The following is a 17,524-nucleotide window of genomic DNA, read 5'->3' on the forward strand; positions in this document are numbered from 1 at the left end:
TAGAACTCGCACTATAACATGGCGTAAGCACAAAAGCCGAAATGTGCTTACGCGACAGAAAAATCCAGATGCAGGAATCTGTGCGTACTCCAACTTCCACATTCTTTCGTTACATAAATCCCGATCAGCGTGAAAACTAACGCTTGTGCACGCGCATTTTGTAACGCCCCAAATCCTCCCAGAATTACGCCTATTTGAATATGCAAATCAATATAAATCGCCCTTAAGCGCAGCCTTCTGTGAAAAGACAATGGGAAAAGCACGGGGAAAATATAAGAATTTCAGCGAATACCAAGTGGAGGCAAAGGAAAAAATACTATTTGTTCAAATAAACCGTGGTATAATCAACAAAATGAAGTTGATCGAGTGACATAGCGTGTTGGAGAAACTTGAAAGCTCACATTCACAAAATCGCACAGTGCCGGAAATAAAAAAGAAGTCACATATCAAAGTTGCCGTGAAAAGAAGAGTTGTAAGCCCACTGTCTGAGTGTCATATGAAAGTTTATTAGGGTACAGAGAAAAAAGGCACACGGTGGGGAAAAGCACGAAATGTCAACTTTAATCTCGAATTTTCCACTTTAATCACGTAGTTTATTTTGTCATTTAGTAGAACATTATAAACTTCATCTTAAAATCGTTTAATTAACCAGTTTCTCAAAATTACATCGTAATTAAAGTAGCACGTTAAATGCTTTGTTTTGTATTTGATCTTCTACTGTATGTGATCTATGTGTGTGAATCACTACTTGCTTCTTAAACTGGCTCTCTTCCTCCAACTGGACACAGAGTCCATTACATTTGTGATATTACAGCTCTCTGAATAACTAAAATACTGAGATGTATACGTGATGTCATTTTCATGATGATAGGAGCTAAAGCACATTATTAAACATGTGTTTCATGAGCCTCGTGCTCATGACAAGCATTTATCTTTTGTCGAAATTTGTCGCTGCTTTTTAGCTGTGTTGTTATTTTCTCTTTCTGTTTTATATTCAATATATATTGGCGTGGCCGCCCCAAGAGTCCTTGCTTTTCTTTCCCCAAGTAACCGATCGCCACACAATCAGCTCTGTAATAGAAGTTAAGCCATCTGTAAGCTTAGCGCCGATTCCTCAAAACGTTTAAAGAACATTGAAATATCTTCATAGTACATGTTTAATTATTCTATCCTTCACGACACTCCCAGTGAAGAATATAGATTATTTAAATGAAGTTAAAGTTTTATGTGTATAATTTAACAAACATATTTTGCTGCATTTCACCTTAAAAATGATATCGTCATCATATGTAAATACGCGCTTTATAAAGTGGCCCAGGTTGTGAGATATTATAACTGTAGTGCAAGTTTACAGTGGGGTGATTGTACTTATAAGTACAAACCGTTCTACAAGGAGCAATTGATTGAGTGCTTTTAAAGTTCTTGGGATTAAACTGTTTCTGAACCGCGAGGTCCGTACAGGAAAGGCTTTAAAACGTTTTGCAGTGGCTGAGACAGCGTGTCCTTAAAGCTGTATACCGATAATTCTCTTTCCGATCAGCTGCTGCTCTGATTCACACTCAGATACAGTGATATAAATACTCCAAGTCGTGCAGTGAGAGTAATATGGAAAAAGATGATCCGCTGTGGCAACTCCTAACGGGAGGAGCTGAAAGAAGAAGAAGTGAGAGTAACAACGCTACAAAGCAGCTATGGTATTTGGAATACTATGGCTGTTCCCTGGACCATTATATTGTTACGAGTTAATTACAATCAGATGCATTACACTAATAAACAATATGCGGTTAGTTTCTATGTATTTATAAAGCCGCGTCATGAAAATAATGAGTAATCACACAAGAACAGTAGCACTGCTTTGACGCTGGGTGCCGCCAGTTTGCAAAACCGAGCGGAGAACTTGCATACGACAAGACATGAGGTACCGTGGAAAAGTGCGTGGCTTTACGCCAAGTGTAGGTTTTATACATCGCGATTTGAACGTGGAAAAGTTCTTACGCAACATTTCTGTGCATACGCACCGTTTATACATGAGGCCCCAGATCATGTCGGAGAGACACTTTGATGACACAGATATTACAACCTTAGGAAGCAAACCCCGTGAGATGGTGACTTTTGCACGTCACGCCCTACTTACAAACAATTTAAAACAAGTTCACAGACATCTAACCTAGCAGTTGTTGGAATGCTTTTGGCAGACACACTTCAGGTGCTCCTAGCTCTTAAAAAAATGATAAGGAGAACACACAGCTCGCCAGCAGCAGCTGCAGCAAGCCATCAGATAATCCAAGCGCTTCTCCTTAATGTGTAGCCCCCCAATTCAGAACGCTAGTGGCAAAGATGCGAAGTGGCAAAAGTACAGCTGCTTTACAGGCTTTTAAGTGATTGATGCAAAGCTCGACAAGCAAAACACACAGCTGGCCAGCAGCAGCAGCAAGACAGCAGCTGAACCGATCGCATCTCTTTAGCGTGCATTCAGACCCCCCGCTTCACAACGCGAGCAGCGTTATAAGTCCTGCGAGAAAGAGATTTAACTATGCCTGGGGCAGAAAATAAAGGACAGATATTGTTTTTACAAAAGTTTTAAAGTAAATAATGCATATTTAACAATTCCCATGAAAATAACAATCTCTTTAAATTGTTTATTCGGTAAACCAAACCCAGGAGTGGGCCAGCAAAGTGAGCAGGGTGCGGAGCCCCCTAGTAATAATAATAATAATAATAATAAATCCGCGATGCAGCAGGGGCACGATAGCTGAACCGCGATATAATGGGGGATCACTGTACACAGGAACAGATCCTACTCAGTGTCCCCATTTACCAAAACCACTGAACCAATAGAAAGTGTAATCAAGTAAAACTCATTAACGAAAATATACTTCCACAATATGATAACAAATTAATTCTTTCTAAAATCTACAAAATTCTTTAATCATTCCTTGGAGAGAAAATTTGTATTTTTCCCAATTGAAAATAATATAAATGTCACTTTCCCACAGAGCTTTTAAAGAGGGATCAGGATTCTGACAAATTAAGCAAGATGAGTGTTAAATGCAAGTAATATACTATAGCTCCCCACAGCTTTTCTCTTACATAAACTTTTTCCATTTGATGTTACTCCAGATACAGCCTTTTAGGGGGAGTTATACATTGGTCACAAACAGAACTAAGCACAGCTCCAAAGGAAAGCACAAATACTACTCATAAAACACAAACACCACCACCCCAAAGCAGGCATGGAAAAACTCACTCTTCAAAGCGCTTAGAGATGGAGAGGTCTCATATATATAATTATTTACACAACACACAAATGAATAAATGAAGACCATTTTTATATACATAACAGCAATATAAAAAGCATTAGTTAATGTAGACACAAACTACACACTATTTAACCTACATACCAGACATCAAAGAGGACATGACAACCACACAACATAATCTACAGGCATGGACTCAGAAACCATTGCATGGCAAACATCTTCAGGTTTGTGTGGATAAGATTACATTAAATTGCTACTGAAAGCATAGAGAAATGTTTGGTAAGATAGAAGGGTTTATGCTAGAGTTTGCTAGACATACGAACAAGATCAAGTCTACAGACACTGTCTATAACCCAATACACATACTGTAAAGCAGCCATTTTAAATACATGTCACATAGTTAGGAAATTCTTTAACACAAACACAATCCCCTAAAATATATACACCCCAAATAAAATTGTCCTATGTCTTGGCTTTGACTTGATATAGGTAACAGTAGTACAACCCCAAATCAGAAAAAGTTGGGACAGTGTGGAAAATGTGAATAAAAAAATAAAGCAGTAATTTACAAATTTCCCTTAACTTTTATTTCATTGCAGGCAGTATGAACACAAGATAATTCATGTTTTTTTTGGTCAACATCATTTGATTTGTAAATAAACATTCATTCTTGCCATTCAGGCTTGCAACACATTTCAAAAAAAAGTTGGGATGGGGGCAATTCAGGGGTAGTAATGAGGTATAATAACTAAATAATGATGTGATTTGAAACTGGTGATGTTAACAGGTGATTGCAATCATGAAACAGTACAAAAGCAGCATCGAGGAAAGGCCTACTCCTTTAGGAGCAAAGATGGGCAGAGGATCGCCAGTTTGCCGCAAAGTGCAGGCAAAAATCTTTGAAATGATGAAGAAAAACATTTCTCAAAGACAGATAGGAAGAGATTTGGACATTTCTCCCTCTACAGTCCATAACATAATGAAAAGAATCAGGGAATCTGGAGAAATTACTGTGCGCAAAGGCCAACGGCGCAAGCCTAAACTGAATGGCCATGATCTCCGAGCCCTCAGATGGCACTGCATTAAAAACCATCATTCATCAATAAATGATATAACTGCGTGGGCTCAGGACTACTTCAGGAAGTCACTCTCAAGCACTACAGTACGTAGTTACATTAGGAAATGCCAGCTAAAACTGTACTGTGCCAAAAGGAAGCCCTACATAAAAAGTGTCCAGAAGCGCCATCGACTTCTCTGGGCTTGGAGGCATCTGGGATGGTCCATTGTGCAGTGGGAACATGTATTGTGGTCAGACGAATCGGTTTTTCACATCTTTTTTGGAAGAAATGGACGCCGTGTGCTGTGGACCAAAGAGGAAAAGGACCATCCAGATATAAGTCCAAAAGCCAGGGTCTGTCATGGTATGGGGTTGTGTCAGTGCCTTCGGCAAAAGTAACTTGCACTTCTGCGATGGCACCATCAATGTTGAGAAGTATATCTCAGTATTGGAGGAACAAATGCTGCCTTCAGGACGACGTCTTTTCCAGGGACGTCCATGCTTATTTCAGCAAGACAATGCCAAAGCACATACTGCGTGCATAACAAAGGCATGGCTGCATAAGAAGAGTGTGCGGATGCTTGACTGGCTTGCCTGCAGCCCTGATTTGTCTCCTAAAGAGAATGTTTGGCGCATTTTGAAACGAAAAATGCGTCAACGAAGACCCGTACTGTTGCGCACCTAAAACGTTGTTTGCAGGAAGAATGGGACAAACTAACACCTGCAACACTTAGTCACTTGATTTCTTCAATGCCTAAACGTCTTTTAAGTGTTGTTAAAACACAGGAGAAAAGTGGTAAATGCTGTACTGTCCCAACTTTTTTTGAAATGTGTTGCAAGCCTGAATGGCAAGAATGGATATTTATTTACAAATCAAATGATGTTGACAAAAAAAAACATGAATTATTTTGTGTTCATACTGTCTGCAATGAAATAAAATTTGAGGAGAATTTATAACTTGCTTTTTTCTTTTTTTATTCACATTTTCCACACTGTCCCAACTTTTTCTGATTTGGGTTGTAGTAGTAGTATATTTTCTGGAATATCTGCTTCTGCTACTACTACTAATAAAAATAATAATATATTCTATTTATATAGTGCTTTTCGCTCATATTAAAAGTGATTTTCCCCTGGATTTTTGCTATGTGGTAATGATTCACTGTATTTGGTGGATTACTACTTTTGATTTTAATTGATATGTCATGTAATTTTCTAACCTGCTTAATCCAGACCAGGGTCACGGCAGAAGCCTATCCCAGATAGCAAAAGGCACAAGACAGGAACAAACCCTGGGCAGGACTCCAGTCCATTGCAATGTGAACACTCACACTCACAATCACATATGAAATACACAGTAGGGCCAATTAAGCATTATCAGTTCACCTAATCTGCATGTCACCCCATTTAATTAATATTCCTTTGTTAATCATGTTTGCACTATTTTACATTTTGGCCATTTCTAGTTTTCTTAGCTCCATAAAGCTAACAATAAAATATAACTGAACTAAAGAAAATTAGTACAAAAACCATGCATTGACAGCATGATCAAGATAGACTTTTATTAATCACATGTTTTGGCAGAATGGTTGTGTTTTTAAGTGATATTCTGAATATCCGTGCTTATGGAAGTGCTTATATTTGAAAGCAATGATCTAATTAACATATACTAATGCCTGTTTCAGACATATGGCATAATGGTTAGTACTATTATTTAAGGTTCCAGGTACTCGAGTTCAATTGCCTCTGAAATTATGTGCTTGTATTTTCTCTGGGTAGCCCATTTTTCCCCACAACTCTAATATATTCATGATACATTCATGGAAGGCTCTAAAAAGAGCTTTTTATAGATGTGTTAGTTTGTACCTCTTGTGACTGATGTGGCTGGGATATACAGTATAATGGATCAGCTACAGTCACATGAAAAAGTTTGGAAACCCCTCTTAATTCTTTGAATTTTTGTTTATGATTGGCTGAGCTTTCAAAGTAGCAACTTCCTTTTAATATATGATATGACTTATAGAAACAGTAGTATTTCAGCAGTGGCATTAAGTTTATTGGATTAACAGAAAATATGCATCATAGGTGAGGGATGAGACAAAGAGCGGTTCAACAAACCTCCGATGAAGAGCAAAAACTTTGGACAACGTTTTCCCTTGCCTGGACGCGGGTCACCGGGGCCCCCCTCTGGAGCCAGGCCTGGAGGTGGGGCTCGATGGCGGCGCCTGGTGGCGGGCCTGCACCCATGGGGCTCGGCGGGCACAGCCCAAGAGGTAACGTGGGTCCTCCTCCCCATGGGCTCACCACCTATGGGAGGGGCCAAGGAGGTTGGGTGCAGTGTGAGTTGGGTGGTGGCGAGGCGGGACCTTGGCGGTCTGATCCTCGGCTACAGAAACTGGCTCTTGGGGCGTGGAATGTCACCTCTCTGAAGGGAAGGAGCCTGAGCTAGTGCGCAGGTGAGAGGTTCGGCTAGATATAGTCGGACTCACCTCGACGCACAGCTTGGACTCTGGAACCAATCTCCTTGAGAGGGGCTGGACTCTCTACCACTCTGGAGTTGCCCCCGGTGAGAGGCGCCGAGCAGGTGTGGGCATACTTATTGCCCCGACTTGGAGCCTGTGCATTGGGGTTTACCCGGTGGGCGAGAGGGTGGCCTCCCTCCGCCGGGTGGGGAAGGGTCCTGACTGTTGTTTGTGCATATGCGCCGAACAGCAGTTTGGAGTATCCACCCTTTTTGGAGTCTCTGGAGGGGTTGCTAGAGGGCATACCTTCTGGGGATTCCCTCGTTTTGCTGGGAGACTTCAATGCTCCGTGGGCAATGACAGTGAGACCTGGAAGGGCGTGATTGGGAGGAATGGCCCCGATCTGAACCCAGCGGTGTTTTGTTATTGGACTTCTGTGCTCGTCATGGATTGTCCATAATGAACACCATGTTCAAGCATAAGGGTGTTCATATGTGCACTTGGCACCAGGACACCCTAGGCCTCAGGTCGATGATCGACTTTGTGGTGGTGTCGTGGACTTGCGGCCATATGTCTTGGACACTGGGTGAAGAGAGGGCGGAGCTGTCAACTGATCACCACCTGGTGGTGAGTTGGCTTCGATGGTGGGGAAGATGCGGTCAGACCTGGTAGGCCCAACCGTGTTGTGAGGGTCTGCTGGGAACGGCTGGCAGAGTCCCCTGTCAGAAGTAGCTTCAACTCCCACCTCCGGCAGAACTTCAACCCGCCCCGAGGGAGGTGGGGACATTGAGTCGAATGGGCCATGTTCCGTGCCTCTATTGTTGAGGCGGCTGACGGAGCTGTGGCCGCAAGGTGGTGGTGCCTGTCGTGGCGGCAATCCCGAACCCGTTGGTGGACACCGGCGTGAGGGATGCCGTCAAGCTGAAGAAGAGTCCTATAGGACTTTTTGTCCTGTGGGTCTCTGGAGGCAGCTGATAGGTACCGGCAGGCCAAGCGGACGCGGCCGGTTGTTGCTGAGGCAAAACTTCGGGCATGGGAGGAGTTTGGAGAGCCATGGAGAACGACTTTGGACGGCTTCGAGGAGATTCTGGTCCACCGTCCGGCGTCTCAGGAGGGGGAAGCAGTGCAGTGTCAACACCGTATATGGTGGGGATGGTGCGCTGCTGACCTCGACTTCGGGCGTTGTGGGTCGGTGGGAGGAGTACTTGAAGACCTCCTCAATCCCACTAACATGCCTTCCAATGAGGAAGCAGAGCCTGGGGACTCTGAGGTGGGCTCTCCCATCTCTGGGACTGAAGTCACCGAGGTGGTCAAAAACTCCTTGGTGGCAGGGCCCGGGGTGGATGAGATCGCCGGAGTTCCTTAAGGCTCTGGATGTTGTAGGACTGTCTTGGTTGACCGTCTCTGCAACATCGCATGGACATCGGGACAGTGCCTCTGGATTGGCAGACCGGGGTGGTGGTCCCCTCTTTAAAAGGGGACGGAGGGTGTGTTCCAACTATAGAGGGATCACACTCCTCAGCCTCCCTGGAAAAGTCTATTGGGGGTTCTGGAGAGGAGGGTCCGTCGGATAGTGAACCTCGGATTCAGGAGGAACAGTGTGGTTTTAGTCCTGGTGCGGAACAGTGGACCAGCTCTTCACCCTTAGCAGAGTCCTGGAGGGTGCATGGGAGTTTGCCCGACGGTCTACATGTGTTTTGTGGACTTGGAAAAGGCATTGACCGTGTCCCTCGGGAATCCTGTGGGGGTGCTCGGGAGTATGGGGTACGGACCCCTGATAAGAGCTGTTGGTCTCTGTACAACGGTGTCAGAGCTTGGTCCGCATTGCGGCAGTAAGTCGAGCCCGTTTCCAGTGAGAGTTGGACTCCGCCAGGGCTGCCCTTTGTCACCGATTCTGTTCATAACTTTTATGGACAGAATTTCTAAGCGCAACCAGGGTGTTGAAGGGGTCGGTTTGGTGGACTCAGGATTGGGTCACTGCTTTTGCAGATGATGTTGTCCTGTTTGCTTCATCAGGCCGTGATCTTCAGCTCTCTCTGGATCGGTTCGCAGCTGAGTGTGAAGCGGCTGGGATGAGAATCAGCACCTCCAAATCCGAGAGCATGGTCCTCAGCGGAAAGGGTGGAGTGCCCTCTCAGGGTTGGGGAGAGATCCTCCCCAAGTGGAGGAGTTCAAGTATCTCGGGGTCTTGTTCACGAGTGACGGAAGAATGGAGCGTGAGATCGACAGGCGGATCGGTGCGGCGTCCGCAGTGATGCGGGCTCTGCATCGGTCTGTCGTGGTGAAAAGGAGCTGAGCCGTAAGGCAAAGCTCTCAATTTACTAGTCGATCTACGCTCCTACCCTCACCTATGGTCATGAGCTATGGGTAGTGACCGAAAGAACGAGATCGCGAATACAAGCGGCTGAAATGAGTTTCCTCCGCACGGTGTCTGGGCTTTCCCTTAAAGATAGGGTGAGAAGCTCAGTCATCCGGGAGGGGCTCAGAGTAGAGCCACTGCTCCTCCGCATCGAGAGGAGTCAGATGAGGTGGCTCGGGCATCTGATCAGGATGCCTCCTGGACGCCTCCCTGGTGAGGTGTTCGGCACGTCCAACGGGAGGAGGCCCGGGGAAGACCCAGGACACGCTGGAGGGACTATGTCTCCGGCTGGCCTGGGAGCATTTGGGATTCTCCGGAAGAGCTGGAAGAAGTGGCCGGGGAGAGGGAAGTCTGGGCCTCTCTGCTTAAGCTGCTGCCCCCGCGACCCGACCTCGGATAAGCGGAAGAGGATGGATGGATGGATATGCATCATAACAAAATTAGACAGGTGCATAAATTTGGGCACCCCAACAGAGATATTACATCAATGCTTAGATGAGCCTCCTTTTGCAAATATGACAGCCTCTAGACGCCTCCTATAGCCTTTGAGTCTGGATTCTGTATGGTGGAATTTTTGACCATTCTTCCATACAAAATCTCCCCAGTTCAGTGAAATGTGATGGCTGCCGAGCATGAATAGCCTGCTTCAAATCATCCCATAGATGTTCCATGATATTCAAGTCAGGGGACTGTGATGGCCATTCCAGAACATTGTACTTCTCCCTCTGCAAGAATGCCTTTGTAGATTTCGAACTGTGTTTTGGGTCATTGTCGTGTTGGAATATCCAACCCCTGTGTAACTTCAACATTGTGACTGATGCTTAAACATTATCCTGAAGAATTTGTTGATATTGGGTTTAATTTATCTGACCCTCAACTTTAACAAGGGCCCCAGTCCCTGAACTAGCCACACCACCCCACAGCATGATGGAACCTCTACCAAATTTGACAGTAGGTAGCAAGTGTTTTTCTTGAAATGCGGTGTTCTTCTTCCACCATGCAAAGCGTTTTTTGTTATGACCAAATAACTAAATTTTTGTCTCATCAGTCCAAAGCACTTTGTTCCAAAATCTGGCTTGTCTAAATAAGCATTTGCATACAACATGCGACTCGGTTTGTGGCATGAGTGCAGAAAGGGCTTCTTTCTCATAACCCTGCAATACAGATGTTCTTTGTGCAAATTGCGCTGAATTGTAGAACGATGTACAGATACACCATCTGCAGCAAGATGTTCTTGCAGGTCTTTGGAAGTGATCTGTGGTTGTCTGTAACCATTCTCACAATCCTGCACATATGTTGCTCCTGTATTTTTCTTGGCCTGCCAGACCTGGGTTTAACAGCAACTGTGACCTTCTATTTCCTGATTACACTCATTACAGTTGAAACTGAGAGTTTAAACCTCTGAGATAGCTTTTTGTAGCCTTCCCCTAAACCATGATACTGAACAATCTTTGTTTTCAGATCTTTTGAGAGTTGCTTTGAGGATTCCCATGCTGTCAATCTTCAGAGGAGAGTCAAAGGGAAGCACAACTTGTAACTGACCACCTTAAATACCTCTTCTAATGATTGGACACACCTGCCTATGAAGTTCAAGGCTTAGCGAGCTAATCCAACCAATTTAGTGTTGCAAGCATTTAGTATTGAGCAGTTACATGTATTCAAATCAGTAAATTTACAAGAGGACCCACATTTTTGCACAGCCAGTTTTTCACATTTGATTTAATTTCATACAACTAAATACTGCTTCATTAAAAATCTTTGTTCGGAAAACACCTCAGTACTCAAATGTTCCTAGGAAATGAAAGACGTACCACTGTTAGCATTTTTGTTGAAAGTAGAGTAAATTATTATGCAGGTAATTTATAATCTACTGTTAATTAATTAATTGTTAGTGCTTATCATTCCTATAGAAGTGGGCTTTGGAAGGCTTAGGAGTTGTTTAAACAGTGAATAAGTCACAGGTAAAATACTCAGGTTAATTAAGAGTGATTAAGCTTTGATGGAATAAAAAAAACAAAATAGAATTGTGGCTTTGATTATTGACCTCACAAAAAGCATCATGTGTTTAGGAACTAACCATAACCCAACCTTAAAATGAACCTCTCTTGAAAATACAGAAAGGTTAAGAAAAGAATGCTTATGCCAAAAAATAAAAAGCTTTTGACAATTTTTTTTAAATTATCACAGCTCTGCGTTTTAAACTAAAAACTCACCACTTCAACACCCACCTCTGGTTAAAACCTTTAACATGAGCAAGTCACTTAACCTTGTCAGTGTTCTCACTGTAAATTAAATGCAAACAACTGTACTACAGGAAGATGCAATATCAAATAAAACTTGCCTTCTGAAAAGTGTAACTTACAGCAATGCCCTTTTCATAATTTCACTAAAGGTAAGGCACATAATAAAAAAAATAAGTTCTGTGGGTTAATCTTAACTCACGATAACCACTGCAGATGACTTATTTTTTCTTGTCACTGAAGATTTCTAATTAAGCAATTTAATTTTGGGGTAATAGACGATATCTGAACTGTGAATGCTGTCAATGAGTGCTCACCTGACCTAAGTCAACTAGTGCTCTGTACTTACGTCTTTTGAGCTAGAATCTTTGCACATGTTTTGGATTGCCTCAGATCCAGTATCACTCCAGACCTTAAAAGACTATATCTGAAATAACATTGCACAGGAAAGCTTATGTAAGAGAAAGGCTATTGTGGTGTATATAGTACTCATATACCATGTTGGTCCCCCTTTTGCTTTCAGAACTGCTGTAATTCTTCATGGCAGAGAGTCAACAAGGTGCTAGAAACATTCCTCAAGTTTTTTGGTCCATATTTAAATGATAGCATTATACAGTTGCTGCAGATTTGTCAGCTACACGCCCATAATGCAAATCTACAGTTCCCTCACTTCCCAAAGGTGCTCTCTATTGGACTGAAATCTGGAGACTGTGGAGGCCATTTGAGTACAGTGAACCCACTGTCATGTTTAAGAAAACATTTTGAGATGATTTGAGCTTTGTGACATTATCGTGCTGGTAGTAGCCATCAGAAGATAGGTACACTCCCGTCCTAAAGAGATGGACAGCAAAAATACTCAGCTGGGCTGTGACATTTAAACTATGCTTAATTGGTACTAAGGGGACAAAAGTGTGCCAGCAAAACATCCCCTGCATCATTACACCAACACAACCAGCCTGAACTGTTGATACAAGGCAGGATGGATCCATGCTTTCATGTTGTTGATGCCAAATTCTGACCCTACTCTCTGAATTTTGCAGCAGAAATTGAGACTCGTCACACTAGACAATGTTTTCCAATATTCTATTGTCCAATTTTGGTGAGCCTGTGCAAATTGTAGACTCAGTTGCCTGTTCTTAGCTGACAGGAGTAGCACCAGGTGTGGTCTCCTGCTGCTGTAGCTCATCTTCTTCAAGTTTCGATGTATTGTGCATTTAGAGATGCTCTTCTGCATACCCTGTTTGTACTGAATGGTTATTTGACTTACTGTTGCGTTTCTAACAGCTCGAACCAGTCTGGCCATTTTCCTCTGACCTCTGGCATCAACAAGGTATTTTCACCCAGAGAACTACCACACACTAATGTAGATATATTCACTTTTTTGGACCATTCTCTGTAAACTCTAGCGATATTTGTGTGTGAAAATCCAAGTAGATCAGAAGTTTCTGAAATTTTCAGACCAGCCAATCTGGCACCAACAACCATGTAACTTTTAAAGTCAATTACATCAGTTTTCTTCCCTATTCTGTTGCTTTGTTTGAACGTCAACAGGTTGACTTGACGATGTCTACATTCCCAAATGCACTGAGCTGCTGCCAAGTGATTGGCTTATTTAATATTTGCGTTAACAAGCAGTTGCACAGGTGTACATAATAAAGTGGCTGGAGAGTATATATCTTTTATATATTGTAAGTGCTACATGGGATAGATAGGCATCCCTACCAGAAAAGGGGAAGGTTCCTTACCCAGACAGTAGACCACAAGGGGATGGAAAGGCATCCTGACAGAGAGAGAGGGGCCTTACTAAGACAAGACTCACCAAGTGCATGGACGGACATCCCAGCCAAAGGAAGAGTTCCCCCTCCTGGATGGGATGCCCAGGTGGATGGACAAGCGTTCCAAACACTTATATTTATGAGACCTTTCCTGGCCGGGATGAATAAGGAAGGACAGGGAAAGACTGTTTCTATAGTCGGTTTATTCCCTCAAGACAATAGATGGCAGCAGCCCTGGACATCGGTGCCTGTTCGGACACGTGGGGTATGCTGGGAGTTGTAGTCCAGTAACGCAGCTCTACTGGGTTGTGGAGGCACCACATGAGGGTGCTGCAGGGAGGTATACTTTCTACTATATTGGACTCCCATATGACCTAGAAGTACTTCCAATGTGGCACTGGAAGTACTTACGGGTCCTAAATAAAAAGGAATGCACTTCCTCATCCAGGTGAATTGGAGCTAGGATGGAAGGAAGGAAACAAACAAACACACTAACTAACTAACTAACTAACAACTAGAGGAGGGTAGTGTGGTGGTGAAAGGTATTGACGAGGGAAAACTTGTGTTTTTGTGCTTATACTGAGGTTTTGTAATAAACACCATTCTTTATTTGAACCCAGGACTGTGGTTATATGTTCACGTTGGGGTTTGAGGTTCACTGGTACCCCGTGTCCATCACAATATAAGTATACACCATATGCAGTACATATCTATCTCTATCTATCTCTTTAGCCATATTGAATAACTTTCTTATATTGGTATGTAACGGAAGATGTGTGTTTTCTTTTTAATTTAATGGATTTTTTCTAATGGTTCTACAGCAGTAAATATATCTTTCACTGTATTGCCTGCTGCTGTATGGGATTTGTTCTCTCAGAATAAAGTCAGGGGAAAATAGAAATGCATTTTTTGCTGAAAGTGAAAGCTGTGTTTTTTATTTGTTTAACTTTGTTAAGTTGCCACCCATTAGTGCGCTGAAATAATAGGCACTCAATATGCACCCATCACACCAATAAGAACTCTTGAAACTAATGCACATAGTTATCACTCATTAAATTGCTTATAATAAACCTGCTAGACTTTCCAGTAGGTCTCAGAAATAAGCTTTTCCCAATAGTCTGATAAGCACCGATAACAGCCATTCAATGAAGTGATTAACTGGTCTGGTGAAAGGATAAACTGAATTCAAAAAATGGATAGACAAGCTAGCTGAGGTGTAAAGTGATCGCTGTCTTTGATCTAACCTATGATTCTAGTGACTACAAACTCATAAAATCTCTGAATTAAATTCAAATCCACTGACCACATACTTACTAAGCATTAGTCACTGCCGTTTAACTTATCCAGCCCTGCTTTAAACAGATGGCTTCCAGTTTATTTTTTACTACCATTAAAGAAATGCAACAGAAGCTGACAAAGCTTGTTGGATGCTACCTCTTGCCATACCTGAAGAACATTTAGATAAATAACGTTAGTTTAACAATAATTCTTTTTATGGTTAAAAGAATATCATGAAAATTAGAGCTATACATAAATAGAATATAGCTTTATTGGCTAAACTGAACACAATTGAAAGCTAAATAAGGAAGCACTGGGTGCAGTATTTAGTGTTGTGGCCTTAAACCAGGGCATTATTTGCGAGGAGCTTGCATGTATTCCCCATGCACAAGTATTCTATTCTTGTTTGGAATGTCAAATGTGTCGGGGCGCTCAATTACCCCCGCTCCGCTCTCCCCGTTTCCGAGAGTTACGCATACCCACTTCAGACTGCGCAGAGATATTGAGATGGACGCCTGCTCTCCGTGAATCTGAGCTAGATAGAATAATTGGGTATTGATTGGTTTAGTTTAAGGACCGCATGTGTCTAATAATAGAAAATAGTAATCCATCCTATAAAAGAGAATGGACCCAATTCTTCAGTGCTTTCATTTTACAACAAAAGATAAGGGAAAAAAATAGTTAATATCTAAATAAACGCTAACCAAAGTTTTTCATTCAAGTTTTGCTTAAAATTTCCCCTCGTGTCTATGCGAATTTTGCACGCATAAACCCGGATATTGCACAACAAACTGAATAAATCATTTGCGTGACAGTATTTGTCCATTAAAAACACAAATGCGTAATTTCTAATTTTAAAATAAGGTATTTAAATGTCATTGCCAACGTCCAGAAAACAAGTTGTGGTCTTTACGGTGCACCTCAACACAGCTGCTGGAGAACGACTGCATTCAGCTTTATCGACTGACAAAAGTGGAGAACAATTGTTTCACCTGTGATTGTATTCTTTGACAATTGCGTGCGTTTCCGATCCTCCTTTCCACTCCTCTTTCTATGGAGTCGTGGCCAAGTGTAAACAGGTCGCAATTTCTTTTCAGCCCCTCAGCAGGAAGAACTTCGCCGCTGATTCTGGAAGAAGCGTTTTCCTTCGGCATGGACACGGAAAATTCGGCGAGGAATCCAAGTAGGTTAAGAAACTTTATCTGCACTATTTAACAGATTTTATGATAAAGGAGAGAAAGCATCTCCCAGTTTTCTGATGGTTATTTGTAAGTTTTACCCATATTTGCAAACCTTGAAAGTACATGTCCAGCTAGCTTAGGTATAACCAGGGTTTTATTAGTAATGACAAAATATGCCAATTTATATTTTAAATCGGTCAGTTTTTTTTAAAGAAGTTTCATAAGTGTTATCTTGCTTAAAACTACCGTCAATTAATTATCTTAACATTATAAAACCGCTCATTCTTAACATCCTGATAATTTTTTTTAAAAGAAATGGAAAGTGAACAATGCCAACAAATAAATGGATCTTTAGTCATTTTTAGCGATTACATTATTTACCGGAGAACTCCTTACCACACGCTTATAAGGCGATACGTTTTGAAATCGCCAACCATCCTAATGAGACTGTAGAAGGGAATCTGGAGGACCCGGAAGAAAACCTACCTGGCTACGAGGAGATCGTGCATTCACCGTGCTTAGTGTATATGTGTAAGACACAAAGTGGCGCTAATATGAACTGTTATTAAATATTGGATTCAAATCTCTGCCAAGTCAAGCACGTTTTTCCCGTGGTGTGTGCGCATCGATCAAACTGTAAATGTACAATGTACAATGCACAATTCAACAACCTAATAATAAGCTTTGTCTCGATCTGTTGAAAAAGAATTAAAGTTCGGGTTGCCAGACGTCTTTTCTATACGAGACATGTCTCATATTTGATGATTTTGTCTCCTGTCCCGTACTGACCTTTCAGAAACTCCCAAATGTCCCGTATTTAGTTCATTTTCAAATTTCGTAATAGAAATAATTTACTACCTCCTTACGGTACTTGGTTGTAACTTTATAAGTAATCATACTTTCTTTGATCAGATTCTCTTGATGAAAATAACCCAAATGTAACGAGGAAACTAGTGTTTGCTGCCTGTTTGCAACTTGTTCAGTTGCTATGGTTGGCTGAGGACAGCGACACTGTTACCGCTTTGCTCTCCAGCCGCGCTGCTCTGCAGTTCTGTATCAGCATAAGAACATATTGTGTCGGCAAAGTGTGTTGCTACTTAACATGGCCCACTTCTTTTCTAACTGTCTGTATTAAGTATTTCTCTGTGTTTAAATATTTTCAAGTGATTTCACTTTTACAGATTTTTTTTTTTTTAGCTTGTATTAAATATTTTTCAAATTATTTTTACTTTTGTTTTCCTCATAACCCATTAAAGTCCTTGCTTTTATGTTTTTAACATGTCTCTACTTTTATATAATATATTGGTCTGGGTGTGTAGGGGGCATATATAGATAGATTTTAAAGGTGTCCCGTCTTTCTAATCTGGCAACCCTGAAGTGCTGCTGAAATTAGATGTGTTTCCGTATTTTACCGCTCCCAGGCTAGGAACTGAACTGACGCCAGTGGATGTTAAAATGCAAAACTCTTTAACTTGGCATACTCGTTTGATTATTTAATGTATCATGAAATGTTGAAGTAATAGATAAGAGAGAACAAAGTCTTGATTTTAAAAATATCAGCCATGCCATGGTACCTGCACTCCTGATGATTCTATTCAAGTATTCTCCACACCTACTTTTACATTTTTTTTTCACGTTTTGCTTACAGTTTCCACCCTTTGCTAAATCCTTGTACAAGTCTTGTGTCGTTTATAAGAACTTGAAACTGAATTTTGGCTTTTTCCAAAACGTCAGCATTAATTTGTATTTTTAATATCACAGGTCTTAATATGCTTAGTTTCTGTCCTTTTTTGTTAAATGGAACATATGTGAGGAGTATCCACCCGTATGAATGACAGGTACAAATTAATACTTTATCATGTCTGCACAACAGTTATTTTCTACTTAGAAGAACCTTTTGGAAAGAAATGGTCTC

The 17,524-nt window shown here is 41.8% G+C and overlaps 1 protein-coding gene across 1 annotated transcript in view; it reads left to right on the forward strand.

The window, feature by feature from the left end:
• The first annotated feature begins 15,092 nt into the window (after nucleotides 1-15,092).
• The window catches only part of gad3 (glutamate decarboxylase 3), a 97,595-nt gene continuing 95,163 nt past the window's right edge, over nucleotides 15,093-17,524 (forward strand). Inside the window, exon 1 of the mRNA XM_039753155.1 lies at nucleotides 15,093-15,611. Coding sequence (XP_039609089.1) covers nucleotides 15,482-15,611 — 130 coding nt within the window. The 5' untranslated portion in view covers nucleotides 15,093-15,481. The remainder of the gene's footprint in view (nucleotides 15,612-17,524) is intronic.

This window comes from Polypterus senegalus, chromosome 5 (assembly GCF_016835505.1).
Source record: "Polypterus senegalus isolate Bchr_013 chromosome 5, ASM1683550v1, whole genome shotgun sequence".
NCBI lineage: Eukaryota > Metazoa > Chordata > Cladistia > Polypteriformes > Polypteridae > Polypterus > Polypterus senegalus.